Here is a 16,717-nt window from a genome sequence, read left to right on the forward strand (position 1 = left end):
CGGTCGCGGCGTTCGACCGGTTTGACTGCCAAGTGCGACGGCGCGGTCAACTCCTTCTCCTCAAGTTAATTGTTCGTCTGTGAGCGGGGAGTCACTTCAATAGAGTTCCCCCGCGACTATTGTGGGATGGCAAGCGGATGCCTCAGAATAGTTGAAGCTTGAGCCGGTTGGTGCAAAAGTTGGGACGAAGCGAAGACGAGACACACACAAGCGCTTTGTGCTTGTCTCGTCCGCTTCGTCCCGTTCATTGCGCTGCCCTCTACTCTGAAAGCGGATGCCCTCTGCGTTAGGATTTTGGTGGAGCTTGGAAAGGTTGTCCGCTGCGAAGTAATTCACGACAACTACTAGATATACGGCTTATGTCTATCTACGACGCTATTTTCCTGTTTATCGCACATTTCATACCACCGAAAAAAAAAAAAAAAAAGCATTGGATAATAATCACTTATTTCGGACAGCTACAACTGCGGAACGATATTTTCGAGTAAAAAAATGCTACGGCAGCAGCCGCCGTTTCTTTCTTCCGAAATTTGGTATTCTTGAATGGCTTTTGAGAAAATTCAAATTGCAGGGACGCATCTAATTACGTGAGCAGAAAGCATGAAATTTCAAAACGCGTTCTAAACAGTACCTGCGAGCGATGTTCCCGATGCGTCACCTTAGCTACTGCAATGAAGTTCTGGAATTGATTCATTTTATGACATCGTGACGTATCAATAATTAGTTTCAGAATTCCTCTGTCACTGCTCATTATTACCTTTTCGCACGATGCGAACTCACGGACACACCACTAGAGATAAAGATTTGTAACTAGTGCTTCAACTAAGGGCTTAGCTTCCATATGAGTAATATTCTACATATATTTATTTATTTATTTATAACTATCTCTCAGTTTCCTCGATAAGGCACTGAGTAAGGTAAGCTAAAAAAGACACAAGTACAAGTTTTAACACGTGTGACAAGTAATGCGTGAACGGGGTATATAAAAATGAACGCTAAACATAAGAAACGCATAAAACAAACCTACACATAAATGAGGATCTCACCTCATGGCAGAACAAAAACTGCAATTCACTGCACGGATATCGCGTCTGATGAATATTAAATTTTACTGCATTTCCTGCAAACGATGTCGATCGCATGAAGACTCCTAACCTTAGGTGGCTTCATTAATTTATGTTGTCGGTCGCCCTCAAGCCCGTGGTATTCGCGAGACGTATTCGTTTTAAAAGTATTCACATATACTGTTTTCTTTTCCGTTTTTCTTGTTTTTCTAGAAATAAGAATTCCCGTTGCCAACGCGCCATTTACCACAGCAGAACGCCTTTGAGGCGATATAAGATTAACAAGGACACTGCGCTAACATGAGTGCTCACTGTATATGAACTCCGAAACGTATTGTAGAAAAATTCTGAATTTAAATCACCCCGAATATGTGTACTCCAGTTACAAGGCCGAATACAATCCGCGAATTGGAGTGAATTGGTAAACATTCATGTTGGATACACATAAAGAAGTGCGGGGGTCACGAGCAATAGTGTTAGGTCAAAAGGGGGAAATCCCCGCTTCACGTTTTATGAGGCGCACCACAGTGGATTCCTCCGGATTAATTTTGAACACCTGGGGATCTTTAAAGTGCGCCGAAATCCCGGACACACGGTCGTTCTTGCTTTTCGCCTCCACCAGAAAAGCGGCCGCCGCAGCAGGGAATCGAACCCGCGTCCTTGTGCTTAGCAGCGCAACGCCTAAGCCCCGCTTTACCCACACCCTCTCTTTTCGGAACCGGCTTCCGAAACGACGACAGCGAGCCGCCTCATGACAAATACATTTTTTAGGCGAAGCTCATTTGAATACATAGTGTTTCTTGTATTTTGCATGTATGCAAACAAAAAGTTGCGTATCTGAAGAATGAGGCGTTCTTTACCGTGGGGCGTTCGAAAAAAAAATGTCCCGGTGTAGGCATTGTCAGTACGCGGTCACCACCAATGTCACTCGCCGTTCTTGACCTCAAGCTTATGCGTATCAACACTCGATCCGCACCATCAGTAGACTAGTTAATATGATGCACCGTCTGCTCGTTCGCTATAGTCAAAATAAAAGTGCGTGGATAAATGTATATGTCTTCCTTGAGGATGCCCATCGTCAACTTTCAACAGAAATTAAATTTGTTTACACCTTTCCGGTAAATTTGGCGCCACCTGCGTGTCACGTACAAAGACAAGCTTCGCTGGTAATCCACATTCACCTGGAATGTCTCGTGATTTTTCTTTTCGATTATTCCTCACAAAATTGGGAGCTATCAATCTACATTTAATCTACTATAACACTTACATGTTCCAGCGTGACCAATTCGACACTTAATGTTGCTGCGGACATACATTCTTACGCAGTAATATTACCACTCCAGGCACATCGGATAATCTCAAAAAAAAAAATAATAATAACTGCGCGCAAATTAACGCGGACAAGAACACACGATGACAGCAGAGAACCCCGTTAATTTCCGCGCAGTTTTTTTTTTTTTAGATGCATTATTACCAACTCGCCCAAATCTCAACCCTTTTACGTCGGATAACTTGGAAACCCACTCAAAACATTTTAAAAGTGTAGCTTTTCTGTGTGGACTCAACACGCAAACCCTTCTGTCCGTCTGGGGTGCAGGATGTGCCAGACTTTCCTGCATGCGAAAATTGTAAGAATAAAAGGCCCTGAACCTTGGTGTTTTAATACAAGAGCACTCATATCGGCCTTCCCAGGGAAATCGAGAAAACGGCCGCAACAGCACTCAATTGTCGTCGTCATGATTCGACAGCTCAGACGACAAGGACAGAAAGAAAAACGCAAGACAGGCGCTATGTACGACCGGCGCATGCGATTCGCATGCGACTGATCCGCCAAAACCCGTCCTAACAATCAGTCGTAACTATCAGTCGCATGCGATCGCATGCGCCGGTCGTTCATGTGTCTAGCGCTTTAAACAAGTCCTCGCCAAAAACGAGCATCTGCAGTATCTGCGAGCTTCCAAAAAAAAAAGTGAAAGGTATGACATCATGAAAAGTATGTCATATATGTGGGCTTTTGTTTCCGTTCCATGGATGTATTATATATACATGGTGGTTTCGTCAATAAACTTTCAGCGCCTGTTTGGTGTTCTTTCTTTTATCTTTTTACTGGCCTAAAATAACGTAAAATTACGAGCAACAACAGTTGTAATAAACACGTTCGATTTGCGTGCTTGCAACTCTCATGTTAACAACGGGCGCGGATTTTGCTGCCTCAAACGCTCGCTCGAATTCGTTTTCGTACCGAAACGACCTGTACCGAACCGCCCTGTACCGAAACGTCCTGTACCGAAACGTCCGTGTACCGAAAAGACCGCACCGAAACGCCCTGTACCGAAAAGACCTAGACCCTCGAAATGTCCGTGCACCGAAATGTCCGTCCACCGAAATGTCTGCGCCGAAATGTCCTACACTGAAATGTCCGGATCCCCATTTGACTAAAATGCCACCTTTGAGCTGACACACAACGTTTTTCAAAACCATTTGATTGAAATGCCGTTTGAGACAAAATAGCACGACTATCGACCTTTAAAAAACTCCAAGGCCTTTGAAACGCGAAAGCTTGTACTCTCGCACCCAGTTTGTTCGTGCCGATTTGCAATTATTTGCGAGTAAAACTTTGTTATTAAAGAGCTCGCTCATAATCACTTTTCTTTTGTTTTTGTTTACTATAACTTGGTCGACTACTAGAAAGTAGGTTAGACTCCCAACACCGGTGGTACGAAAAAAGAAAAAAAAAACTGTCTATGTTGTGCAAGTTTTGCGAGCCGCGGGATGACGTGCCTTCGAATATCTCTAAAAGTTCGTATGCACACGTGCTTGTGGGGTCGCAAATGATCGTCATTCAGCGGAATCAATGGGAAATTGGGTAGGCCCATTACCAATTGGTTCCTCTGTAGGACCCACACAACATGCAGTGAAGGTAAACTTTTGGCTGCAACCTGTCTGGTTGGGAGGCTACAAATGAAAAGCTATAATTACACTGCAAACAATGGTACAATAAATGGAGAAGCCGACGTTTCACAACCAGCTTTCTTTCTCAGGGGTGACTGGGGTCAGCCTGCTGCCGCGTCCGATAGCCTTTCAACGCGTTAGGTATCTCACAAAGCCCCTCTCTGTCTAGCGCAGGCCATGCGTATACACAAAAGTGAGAGTCCCAAGGTAGCGATTAAGGTATTGTGACGTTGTGCCACCAAGTTTTCGTTCTCGACGATGGCCGTCCCGACGAAGTCGATTCTGTGGCCGGGTGCATGGCAGTGCTATATATACATGCACCATGAGCTGACATAATCTCTTTACTGCACAACAAAGAGCCACCGAAGAAGCCCCCGAGGACACAATGACCAGTCTCATTCGCCCCAGTGTCGCCCATCTCAAGGAACAGGCTTGCTCCCTGCACCCTTCCGCGCGTCGCCGTCATACCTAAGGGCCTTAGTCATACCGATGGCGCCCCTTTCCAGGAATCGCTCCTTTTTCGCCCCGTTGGCCTCCACGGCTTCAAGCCGGGTATAATAACACTTCCGACATTGTTGGATGCAGACGTCTCCTCGCCTGCTCCCATTATAATAGGAAGGAACTTTTAATCGGCTGGTGTGGCGAGAGCTGCAACAGTTGAGTATAAGCTTTCGGCGCCCACTTCGCACAGTGGAAAAGCACAAATGGCACCCCCGACATAGGAGGCTGGTTCTCCAGCAACAACCCCCCCCCCCCCCCACCTCCCTGGTCAATCTCCTTAGCAACGCCACTGTAAGTGCGATAGCTGATTATTTTTGAGTAGAACCAGAGTCCTTCCATACACCGAATGCAACGACGACGGGGTGATAGAGAATATCAGGAAAGGCGAATGCACACGTGATTTAATTAAAAGGCACTTTGGTTTCTTTACTTTTTATTTTTTTTCGTGACGGTTGAGGGGCTCATTAAATGCGGAAAGTTTGGTCTCTCTCTTGGTCTGTTTGTCAGCCTGTCTTTCTGTTCTTCGATTCAGCCGCCCGGCCAAAGTTAATGCAGAGGAGAGTTCTATACAATTAAGTCCGCTGGCAATGTCAATACTTGTGATTATTGTTGAGCCGAAACAAAACATTAAGCATATTTGAAATAAAACACCAATACATAACAGATATTTGCATTGTTCCTTAGAAAAATTCCGAATGAGTAGTCCTTGATAAGTTAATTATCTGTACGTATGCTGCAGAAAACATTATTACAAAGCATTTCCAACTTCTGATAAAACAAACACTGCAAACCCGCCGCAGCCCCTGCTAACAACGAAGCCGGGACGGAAGCGCGCGGCGATAAAGAGAGAGAGAGAGAGAGAGAGAGAGAGAGAGAGAGAGAGAGAGAGAGTAATTTATTGCATGGAAAGAAAACACAGAGAGGTCGGCCTGATCGTATAGTCTCTGACCTGCTACTTTGTGTGGGGGTGGGCAAGGGGGAAAGAGCATAGATGGAGAGGGTGACAGGTATGACGAATATAATAGGTGCCTTCCGTAATGCATTTCTAAAAACGCCTTATTAAGCACTTGCGTTATCAAAAAAAAAAAAAAAAACGAACGCATACAAATGCGGAATGCCGAGAAATGGCCCTAAATCATTTAGCGGTCTCAAAAGGCACAGATTCCTTTTCCTGCGAGGTGGCCCTCATTTCCGCAGCCTTTGTCGTAGGGGATCCGCAAAGTGTGAAAATAAAATAGTTACTCTCACTGATTTTTGAAAAAAAAAAAGCGATAATAAGTCGTCAAAAGACGACCGAGGAAATACGGTGATACTGTCACTGTTGTTATATAAAATACTTAATAAGTCGCTACAAAAAGAATAATGAACAATTAGGTTTTATAAATGCTACAAATATCCCAGCTAATATTCAACAAATAAACAGAAGTTTTTTTTGGCAAGGCCGCATAACCAACTGCTGGCCTAAAATAACGCAGAACTGCGAACAAGAACATCTGTAATAATTAGGTACGAATTGCGTGCTCGCAACCACCACGTAAACAACGCGCGCAGCCTACAGCGCATGCCGGAATTCGCCTTTGTACCGAAACACCCGTGTCCCGAAAGGTCTGTGCGCCGGAAAGACCGTACCGAAACGCACTGTACCGAAACGTCCTGCACCGAAAAGACCGGAGCCGAGCGGGGCTGCCGGCGGCCCGCCGCCGGTACACTCGTCTCTCAAATACGGTAGCGGGTCGCCGCCTATTAGCCCGCTTACACATCCAACACACCACCATCACGGAAGATCGCGTTCAACTCCCATTCGAGTGGAGATGCGCCCTCCATGTGCGCCCTCTTCCAAGCAACATGACTAAAGAAGACCATAATGGCCGGCGCCTGGCGCGGGCGGAAGCCCTGGCCCGCCAATATGGATCGAAAACCGGCGTGTTTTACGTGGACGCCTCCGGCCCACACCATGGGGGATGGTATACAGCTGCTGTCGTCCACGAGAACCGAATAGTTAACGGGCTCACTTTCCGAGCCCGGAACATAACACACGCGGAGGAAGTCGCCATTGCACTGGCAGCTCGGCACCCCACATCGCAAACTATCATCTCGGACTCACGAGGGGCCTGTCGGAACATAGAAAACGGCTGTGTGGCGTACCTAGCGTACCGACTGTTGAAACATACCGACTATCACGGGAACCCCGCAACCCGCCGTATAGTCTGGGCTCCTGCTCACATGGGACTAGAAGGGAATGAGGCAGCCGACGCCGCCGCCCGCGCGCTCTCTTACCGGGCATTCCCACTCGACTCCACCGAACAGGGAGACCTCGAATTCAATCCGGTATATTCCTTCCGAGAAATCATTCAGTATTATCAATCCGGCCACAGCCTTTATCCACGCCCGTGTAAAGGCTTAAGTAAAGCGGAGGAGCGGCTTCTACTCCGACTTTACACAAACACCATGCTGTGCCCGGCAGCTCTCAAACACTTCGATCCCGCCTTTTCCGGCAGTTGCACGCACTGTGGGGAGAAGTCTTCGGACACCTACCACATGGTGTGGGCCTGCCCCTCCAATCCTGCCATACCCCCTATCCCTAACCCAACACGGGAGGACTGGGAGGCGACCCTGCTTGCATGCTCTGACCTTCAGGCCCAAAAGGCCCTGGTCGGACGGGCCCAGGCAGCGGCCGACGCCAATGGGGTTCCGTACTAGAGACCTCCACCTAGTATTTGTAAGGGTCGCCCCCTTAAGGAGTAGTCCCTGCATACCTCTCATGTATTTTCATTAACACACATAATAAATGTTTTTACCACCACCCCACCAGCCGACCGCGGAGGCTATGGGGGCTGTAGAGGATGCCGGCCACTACGAGAGAGGGCACCACACGTTCCCACTCTCAAACCTGGCATCAGACTCCAGACAAAAAGTGCCCAGTAACATTTTTCTGTGAACCAATCACGTGGAATTTTATGGCGTCTTGAAGTTAACATACTGTAGTACTCAGATCCGGGAGAGCAATTGGATATCTGATCTTGCAGCGACACAGTGCTCGATTTAGGAGAGCCAAGTGGTCCATTTTTCAGAGACTGCCCATAGACGCCATTGACAAAAAGTTATATGCCCAGGTAACACGCATCGTTCGAGTTACATGATTGAAAATATACAGTAACGGAGAGTGACAGCTGTTCTGCATACAACCGGGAGAGCAATTAGCTCACTGGTTTGGGTGAGGAGCTATTGATTTTTCATTTTTCGCTCCCTTCAGTTACGGAGCGTCGCGCCGCCACACGCCGACAGAAGGCGCTGCTCTCCGCGGAGGCGCTTGGGCAGGAATCCTGGGTTCGAAAAAAGCCAGATCAGCTACCCCTCTGCCGGAATGACAACGACGGGGAAGCGCGAAGTTTTTCGGAAATCAAGTCCAACACCAAATGAACCAACCTACAAGCGAGCGTACCGTTTACTGAACTGCGATTGTTCTCTCCAGTTGTTTACTGATACGGGCATTACCCGGCTTTCCCGAGCGTTCAACCATCGTCGTCGTTAGATGGTGGGGCGCATTTTCTGTCTAATTTTGCACGTCCATGCGCCCATCTCCAAATACAAACTGCTTCAACCGTGCCTGTGAAGTCAACAGTTAAAAGTTTCTTCTTTCAATTACATACCGGAACACTACCCGCCAGTCCTTGGCTGCGGGAGAAAGGAATACTTGTAGCGGGGTCAGTGAATTGTCGACATTGCGGTAAACTGGAAACCATAGAACACATTTTCTTGGACTGTTCTGATGCAGTGTTCCACTGGGACATTCTACAGCAGACACCAAAGAAAGAACTGCCGGTATCTCCGTACGGAATACGTTTCCTTCCAACGCGTAATGATGGAGGCATTGCCACTTGACATGTTTATGGCCTTGAGCCTGCACAGCCTCTGGAAACCTCGTATGGCCGTGCGACATGCAGACCCGGATGCACGACCGGCAAGGGAATACTTTATTGAAAGCATTGCTTATATCAGAGATGTAATGAAAATGCAAGACGAGCAACCTGACTGGGCTAACATATTGGATGAACTAATTAACCTGGAACGCTTTTAACACGCGCCACCCGTAGCAGCGGGAGGGGTTTTATCATTATGTTGTGTGGAGACATGTGTCACTGTTTGAAGGGCTTTTTTACCATTATGTTGTGTGGAGGCATGTGTCATTGTTTTGTTTTTTGTTCACTGTACCAAGCCGGTAATAGAGAAAAAAAAAAAGTGCCGTAGTGGCGCAGTCGGATAGACGTCGGCTTCTAAACGCGAGATGCCCAGGTTCGATTCCGACCTCGGGAAGCGTCTTTTTTTTTTTTCACTTCACCCGCGATCATCATCATTGTCAGAAAAAATCGGCTTTCCCGCAGTGCGTTTTGGGAGGAGCACAGACATCAGAGAGAAGCTGAAAGCTTCGTTTTAAAAATCCTACTTTATTGACCGCCCAAAGCGGGTGGTACTACCAAAAACCCGCGCGCCTATATCGAACTAAATAAAACAGCGCCAGGAACGGTAATCGAAACAAAGCACGCGCGATTAGAGCCAAGTACTTAGCCGCTACCCTACTCCTACGCCGACGCCACGCCGAACATGCCTTTCGAGATTCTGCTCCATTACCTGGAGACGACCGGCCTCACGCAGCGGCTGTAGCCCGGAGTGCAGTGATTGACTCATGTGCCCGGACTGACAGCTCTCTTTATACCTTTCTCCCCCTCTCTCTGTCTCTCTCCACTTTATCCGGTCACTCCCCCTCTACTTCCCTTCCCCTGCACTGGGTTGCATGCAGGTGACCTCCCTGCCGAGCTCAAAATAACCCCAGTGCCTTTCCTTTCCTTTTCCTCTCCCCCCCTTTCGAGATGGTTTAATTATGTACAAGAGGATGCCTAGAGGAGAAAGAAAACAGAAAATGAGCGCGCGCCCCTCATAGTTCCATAGCGCGTGCTTTACGAGAGAGGGAGGGAACTTTTATTAGAAAAGGATGACCACTGGTCACGATGGCCGACAGGAATGGGGAGGGAGGGTAAAAGAAAATAAACAAATGCTGGTCGTTCAGTTCGTGATGATCGCAATAGGGATCGCAATAGGGTCCGGAGTTTGTGCAGGTTTGCGCGTTCGTTCGGGGGAGGACCCATTCAGACAACCCGTGCTAGACCGCTTTTAATTGAACAAACTGCTATTTCAGATAATAGCTGTGCATCAGTTTGTTGTGGATCGGGATGTGGTTGGGGTGATTTGAATGTACGGTGCCTGGCGAAAGCTGGGCGCCACCAAACTAGGTGTGGGAGGTCTGATTGAGTGGTGGTACGGCAGTAAGGAGATCGAGGGGGCAAATGAGGGGTATACCACTTGCGAAGTTTTTCATGTGAGTAGGCTGAATTTGCAATATATTTGTTAATAAAGATTTCGCCTGAGCGGGGAATAGGAGTTAGGCTGCTGAGGTAGCCAGCTGGAGTTCGCGCTTTTAGACGGACGCGTCGTTCCTTCTTGTGCTGGTGGATGCGCATCGCTGGGGAGGGCGAGAGGGACCGCGGCGGCCTTACCCCGAGGTAAGGCCGCCGGCCTTACAGGGCCGAGAAATTGAACATCAGAAAGGAAAATGTCAAGTTCGTTCTGAAGGCGATACTTTACGAAAAAAAAAAATCCTCAGAGCAACTAAGTCTGCTTAAGTGCTCTGAAAGGGGAAGCATTATGGTTTCCTCTTGCCATATATATCAAAGGCTGCGGTACTACTGCCCTGCCTATGTGTCATGCTGGTTCCGTGAACGTGCCATAATACAGATTTGTAGCTCCTCACTACGGGGTTCCGAATGCCCTACAGTGGGGCAACCAGTAACGACAAAGAAGTAAGGCCAAGAAAGAGACGCACACATAAAATTAATGTAGCACTAAGTCTTTATAAGTATCGCCAGGGGAAGCCATCTGCTTTCGCATTCAAAGTGCGTAATCAGGCTTAAGTGCCCCGAGGGATTATTTTCCTCAGTAAGCAATGCAAACTACTAATTTTTGACTCTACTCAACTCCGCTATTTTAAACTAGGCTGGTGCAATAAAATTCACTCCATTCCCGTTAGATAATATATGCCACTGGTTGAAAAAAAGAACAAACACTGAAGCGTTTAAATTGCGTTAGTTCGTTTGGTCTTAACAACCATAAAATTATTCCCTAACGCTATAAAAATTGGCTCCAATCCGCGCTGTCAAGGCGGTTAAACTGCGAAGATTTAAACGAAACCCACAACGATTACCCATGTGGCGTCACTTTAATTCGCACACATGGCTCTACAAAGAGTGAAACCAGAGCCTCTGCCAGCTGTTACCTGGGGTTTGCCCGGGTGGCCGAGGCCGGGCTGGGCGGCGGCGGACGCCTCCGCGACGAGATAGAGAAAGGCCATTGAGCTCAGGTAGTGAACGTGCATGTGCGCACGTGCGCATTCATGCACTTTGTGCCCGTCTACGTGCGTGCGTGTGGAAGACGGGAGCTGCGTTTCCTTCATTCTTTTGAAACTTTCATTTCCGCTATACAGGGTGGCCTACCGTACTGGCTCCTCTCAAAGAACAGTTCAATTGGACTTCGGACTAGTGACCCAGGTAAAGTACCTCTACTTTTTGTCCCGTTGGGTGAGCTGGATGAAAGCCGGTTTCCTCTATTCTTCGTTTTAGAATACCTGAACTACGTGACTCGGTACTTTTCTGTGTTACTTCCTCGCCTTCGACCGCTACTTTACTCCAACGGAGGCCCCATCGTCACTGTTCAGGTCAGTATACACGTGCTGGAACTAATTGTCACGCCGGATGATGCTCGTAGCATGCTTCGCAATAACTTGTTAATGGGCGAATTGGTGAATACTTAATGGGGCCGCGAAGACAAAACACAAGTTTGGTTCATTCAAAATATTGCCTCGTTAGAATCATATGACACTACTTTTACGTCGCTCAAATAAGCTATATACACTAATACCTCGTTAACTCGAACTCGCATATCTCGAAAAATCGGCTAAGTCGAAGTTTTTTGCGGCACCGAACCATCTCCTATAAGTCCCATGTATTTATTGCCATTTATTTCGAAGTATTTTTGAGCCAAACTGCGGATATCTCGAAATCGTGACTGAGAGGGGAACGAAAATTTCGCTGCCGCGGACCGTTTCACAAGATTCGCGCGATGCTGCCCCGCCCAGGTCCCTCGATTTTTTTATCGTTTAGCCGCGCCTTCCACAAAGCCCATGTTTTTCTCGAACGTGCACGTGAAGTCTGAGCCTAGAGGCATATAAACTTCGTCAAAAAACCCTGTGGCAAGTCATGTGACGGTAGAGACATGCGCAGAGGTACAATGTGCTAGAAGATAGAGGTGTGCCGTACGGGGGGAAACCCAATGGATAGCGCGGGTCCCTTTTGCGATGAAAAAAATAGTATGGAGCGCAGGCGTTCCCCGGAGACCTCCTCTTGCGGCCAACGCCACCTATAAGTTTTTAAGTCAAACTTAACAGTTAATTGAATGGTTTTATAAACCTTTATGCCTTAAAATAAAGAAATAAGACAATTTGAGGTAATAAATAAGGATTTATTTAACAAACAAAACTTCTGAAGAGTTTTTTGCAAAGAACTCGATATTTTATGGCAATGCGCGCAACTTTGCTTATCTCGAAAATCCGCTTATCTCGAAATAATTCCCGGTTTTTACTACTTCGAGTTGACGAGGTATTACTGTAATCCGCGGCGGCCGCTTTTCTGATGGAGGCGAAAAGCAAAAACGCCCGTGTGTACGAGATTTCGGCGCACGTTAAAGATCCCCAGGTGGTCAAAATTAATCCGGAGCCCTCCACTACGGCGCGCCTCATCGCCTGCGTTGCGTCGGCGCGTTAAACCCCACAATCAATCAGGTATTACTGTAATTAGGAAAAAAAGAAATAACCATGCGACCCGCTAGCTCATTTCCGGCAACAGAACCTATAATGTCATACCAGCCAGCTCTGCGAATGGCGGATCCGAGGCCGGCAAAAGCGAACGCAAATTAGGCAGAGCAAATAAGTTTGCCGAAAGAGCTGTTCGCGCATAAATTTAGGGCACATAAAAATCTTTTTAAAGCAGTAAGAATGATGGGACAGACAGTGGAAGTTACGAAAGCACACGTAAACATAGAAGTACCGATGAGTGCTGCTGTTGGTATTGCGCGCACTATGCTTGATTTAGCTGCACAGGACTGCGGGGCTTTGAGTTGCCTCAGACGACAATGGCCGATTGACGCAAGCAACTGTCTCTTGCGTGACCATATTTGTCGAGAGCACTATGTTTCATGAAACGATTATTTTTTCCCTGAGCAAAAACAAGCCAGGTCTAAATACGGTCAAAAACAAACCAAGGGCAGAAAACGGCTTGCCGCGGTATGGTGGCGCCATCTAGGTTCACTAACAGGAAACAAGGCTTCGCAATCGGCTGCAAAGCGGTCGGTTCCTGTGATGTCATTGCATACTACGAAAACACGCGATTTAGCGGGAAAACAAAATTTTAACTTAAATTGAATAATTTCTCAGTGAATAAAACATCGTTTGTATTCGGGCAAGCGCTGGGGGCACTATAAAACACGAAATGTTTCGAATAAAACAAACTTGTATTTTGTCTTCATGGCCCCTTTAAGACATTAATTAAGCGCTGAAAAAGACGGACACATAAAAGGCGACTGGACAAGCGCTAATAAAATATCGATTTTGTAGAATTCAAATTTGGCGCCCTTCGAAGACCGCCTCATAGTCTCTACAATGGCAGAAAGAGGGCGCCAGGAGTCCGCTAGAAGTAGGAGTTCCTGTATACACACCCCCCTCGCGAGGGGCACGATCAAATGCAGAGCATTTCCGGGGGCGCATGACGTTAAGTAGTTTGCGTTACGTTAATGTAGTTGCACTTGTGGCAACTGCTGACGAGAGAGCGCTCGTCAGCAGTAATTTGAATGAGTCAACGATATAAGGCGCGTTCATAGCGTTCCGTTCTGTGTTGGCTTTGTGGCGCAGTCGGTAGAGCACCATGCACATCGCGTTCCGCCCGCAGGGTCGAGGGATCGAAACCTGGCGCCGGATAGTATTTTCTTTTATATAGTGTAGAGGGAGGGGTGCGGACAAGGACGGTGCGGACTACGACGGGACAACGCGGGTGACATCGTGAGTTACTGAAATGCTCTGCATTTAAAACTGGCCTGTTGCTTTGAGGTGCGAAGACATAGAGCACGGCTTTAGGAGCCATAGTCACACACAAAGGAAGTGATTGTGTCAGCGACACGTCGGTCTCCCTTTACTACTAAGCAACGAAATTGTTGGATACCTGTGAAGTTCGGGCTCCTCATTTAATTAATGAAAGCCGCCGGTGGCTCATGTATCGGCGTCGCCTCCGCTTGTAGCTGTCATGCTGCGTTCCTTTCTTGCAACCGCAGGGACGCGAAGTTGGGGGCCGCTGAGTGCATGCTTTGTGCTCCTTCCTTTCTGTGTGGCAAAAGACGGGGGCGCTTAGCCTGAGTACCTCTGTTGGTATGCGGTCATTCATTGATGAGCTGACGAGAAGCGAAAGGATGCCGTCGAAAAGGCGCGCGGCATAGACTTTGAGGATTTGCGAAACCGGCGTAGGTGCTGTTCGTTCATGGGTCATTGGCCTCGAAAATGGTCGCCTGGGCTAAGAGCAGCTATTCCCATGGGTCAGGCAGCTTGCAGCAGCGTCCCTTGGTCTGGGAGGGAATTAGCCACGACTCCCTCATTGTGCCGGCGAGCGCGCGCGGACAAGTGCGAGGCGGCAAGGCGAGGACAATGTAAGATGTTAGCCCCGCGAAGGCCGCGTGACCACTCCGCGCGGTCAGTGACTTTGGGTAGCAGATGCCTTGTCTTTGCTTGTCGGTTGCAATAACGTACGCGGGAAACGTACTAGGAGCTGCATGAGAGAGAGTGTTGGGTCATGTGACCGCAGTTGGTGACATGTTTAGGATTGGTTGGTTCTTGTGGCCATTCCGTGGTCCACATGAATCATGTTGAAAAGGGTTTTCGCTCTTTCTTGAACGCCCCCTTCGGAGGCGTGTGTTCTAGGATCAAAGCCAGAGTGTTGGGTTTTGTCCTGGGTCGGTCGAGAGGGATCTAGTTCAGTATAGATCTTGGCCGAACGGGATGCTGTGGGAAGAGTGACAATGTAACCGTCGTTCTGTCCTGATGTAAATACTTGGAGTAATGTAAATATTGTAACTAAACCTAATATCCAGCAAGAAAGGCAGTCCTCATACCTCACCCGCTTCAAGCATCGGACGTTGGTCATCGGAGCGAGTCGAGATCGTCCTCTCGGCTCGAGCATCAAAAGAACTTCATTATTTCGTCATCATTCACCGAGAAGGTGGCGAGGCGAAACCTAACTATACCCCCCGTCCTTTTCCTCATTAATGGTCTTGTCAACCTGACCGCTCGGCTCGTGTGCGCACCACTGTGCTAGGCTAGTTGCTAGAAAATGCTATGAACAAGTTTTCGCTTTAATCCTCAACTGCAGGTATTGTTGCTTAAACGGCATTTCTTTTAAAAAGATGATCTTCAACTTGAGCATCTGGAGTTTGGTACAGATGTCGAAATTCACTAGTGATTTGATTGATTACGAGGTTTAACGCGCGGACGCAACGCAGGCGATGAGGCGCGCCGTAGTGGAGGGCTTCAGAATAATTTAGACAACCTGGGGATCTTTAACATGCGCCGAAACCTCGAGAACACGGGCGTTTTTGCTATTCGCCTCCATCAGAAAAGCGGCCGCCGCGGCCGGGAATCGAACCCGCGTCCTCGGGCTCAGCGGCACAGCGCGAATTTTAATGAAGAACAGTCATAGGACAGTAACCTTTGCAGATTGAGAACGAGTACGGCAGCTACCACGCCTGTGACTTCGAGTACACGACGCTATTGCGAGACCTGGCGCGCCATCACCTGGGCAACGACGTTGTCCTGTACACCACGGACGGCGATGCAGATTCCCTCCTCCGGTGCGGCAAGGTTGACGGCGCCCACACCACAGTCGACTTCGGCACAGGTGCGGACACAGGCGCTTCATAGCAATTCATGCCACCATAATTTATGACAGCAAAATCACACCTGGAAAAAAAACTAGGGTACCTTAATTCTACTCCCGAATGTCTTTACAACAAAACTCGTGTTGCCGGCCATTTCGTTTGAGGCCACCCAATAACATCCACGGAAGCTTACACTCACGCGCAAGACTTCAATGGCGAAGCTGTTGTAGGGGATCATTGACGGACACAAAGTTGACTTTTAGTATCGTTGTGGTGTCGTGGCTGACGTCGGTGGCGGGGCATTTCAATGATCCTTCGCTGAGCAAGGCCAGAGTGAGCTCGTTGTTTTGGTCGACGTTTTCGTACGCCACTCTGCAAGCGCGACTCACCATCTCTAGCGGATGCTTTGCGCGCCGAGCCTTTCAAAGTGCCGCCGGGCCATATAGAGTTAGTGATCACATACAGCAGCTTCTACATTCAAGTCGCGGCTCATCTATGGTACAGAGCACATGCGCACGACGACACGAGGACGAACAAAGGAAACGATGAGCCTACACTGTGACGTGCCTTTCTCGTTTCGAGCAAATGTTGGCACAATACGGTGAACGCTGGACTTCTTTTTTGTTGCCAATGTTGGCCAATCTCCCAAAGTGGTTATGCTTTGCTTGAAGAACGTGCGCTCTAGGCACCCTTGCACGAGCGCTCGGCATTTTCTTGATATTTTAAGTGCAGAGCACTTTAAGGCTCGCCTTGTCGTTATAGCTCGCTGTAACCCTCGATGTGAAGCGGCTGCCAGAATCAGGCGGCGCAGCTTGATAACGGACCCAAGTAGAGTCCGGCGTACCCGTCGCAGGACGTCCCGCAGAGGCTTCAAAAGCCAAGCGGTTTATATAGTCATAACCGTTCGAAACTTGTGAACCGCTGATCCTTTTCATACATCTCCCCGTTGTTTAGCGCAAAGAAAACTGCAGGTACATTTGAAGCAAAATATACGTAATTAGCCCGCAGTGCCGGCGTTCATTTAGGTAGGAACACTCGTTGGGTTGGTTTTTACGATAGCAAGCGAAAAAAAGTGGCAGTGAAACGCCGGCACGTGCGGGAGGAAAAACAAGCACAAAAAGAACAGAACTCCCGCTGGCGCAGTTTCAGGCGGGGGGCGCGCGAGCACTGCGGAGGCG

At 48.2% G+C, this 16,717-nt stretch overlaps 1 protein-coding gene across 1 annotated transcript in view; it reads left to right on the forward strand.

The window, feature by feature from the left end:
• The window catches only part of LOC144174779 (beta-galactosidase-like), a 39,653-nt gene that overhangs the window by 8,200 nt on the left and 14,736 nt on the right, over positions 1 to 16,717 (forward strand). The window contains exons 4-6 of the mRNA XM_077703657.1: positions 11,053 to 11,116; positions 11,189 to 11,283; positions 15,379 to 15,559. Of these exons, the coding sequence (XP_077559783.1) occupies positions 11,053 to 11,116; positions 11,189 to 11,283; positions 15,379 to 15,559 (340 nt within the window). The remainder of the gene's footprint in view (positions 1 to 11,052; positions 11,117 to 11,188; positions 11,284 to 15,378; positions 15,560 to 16,717) is intronic.

The sequence above is a fragment of the Haemaphysalis longicornis genome, unplaced genomic scaffold (assembly GCF_048455015.1).
Source record: "Haemaphysalis longicornis isolate Haplotype H1 unplaced genomic scaffold, Haemaphysalis longicornis Haplotype H1 scaffold_3, whole genome shotgun sequence".
Lineage (NCBI taxonomy): Eukaryota > Metazoa > Arthropoda > Arachnida > Ixodida > Ixodidae > Haemaphysalis > Haemaphysalis longicornis.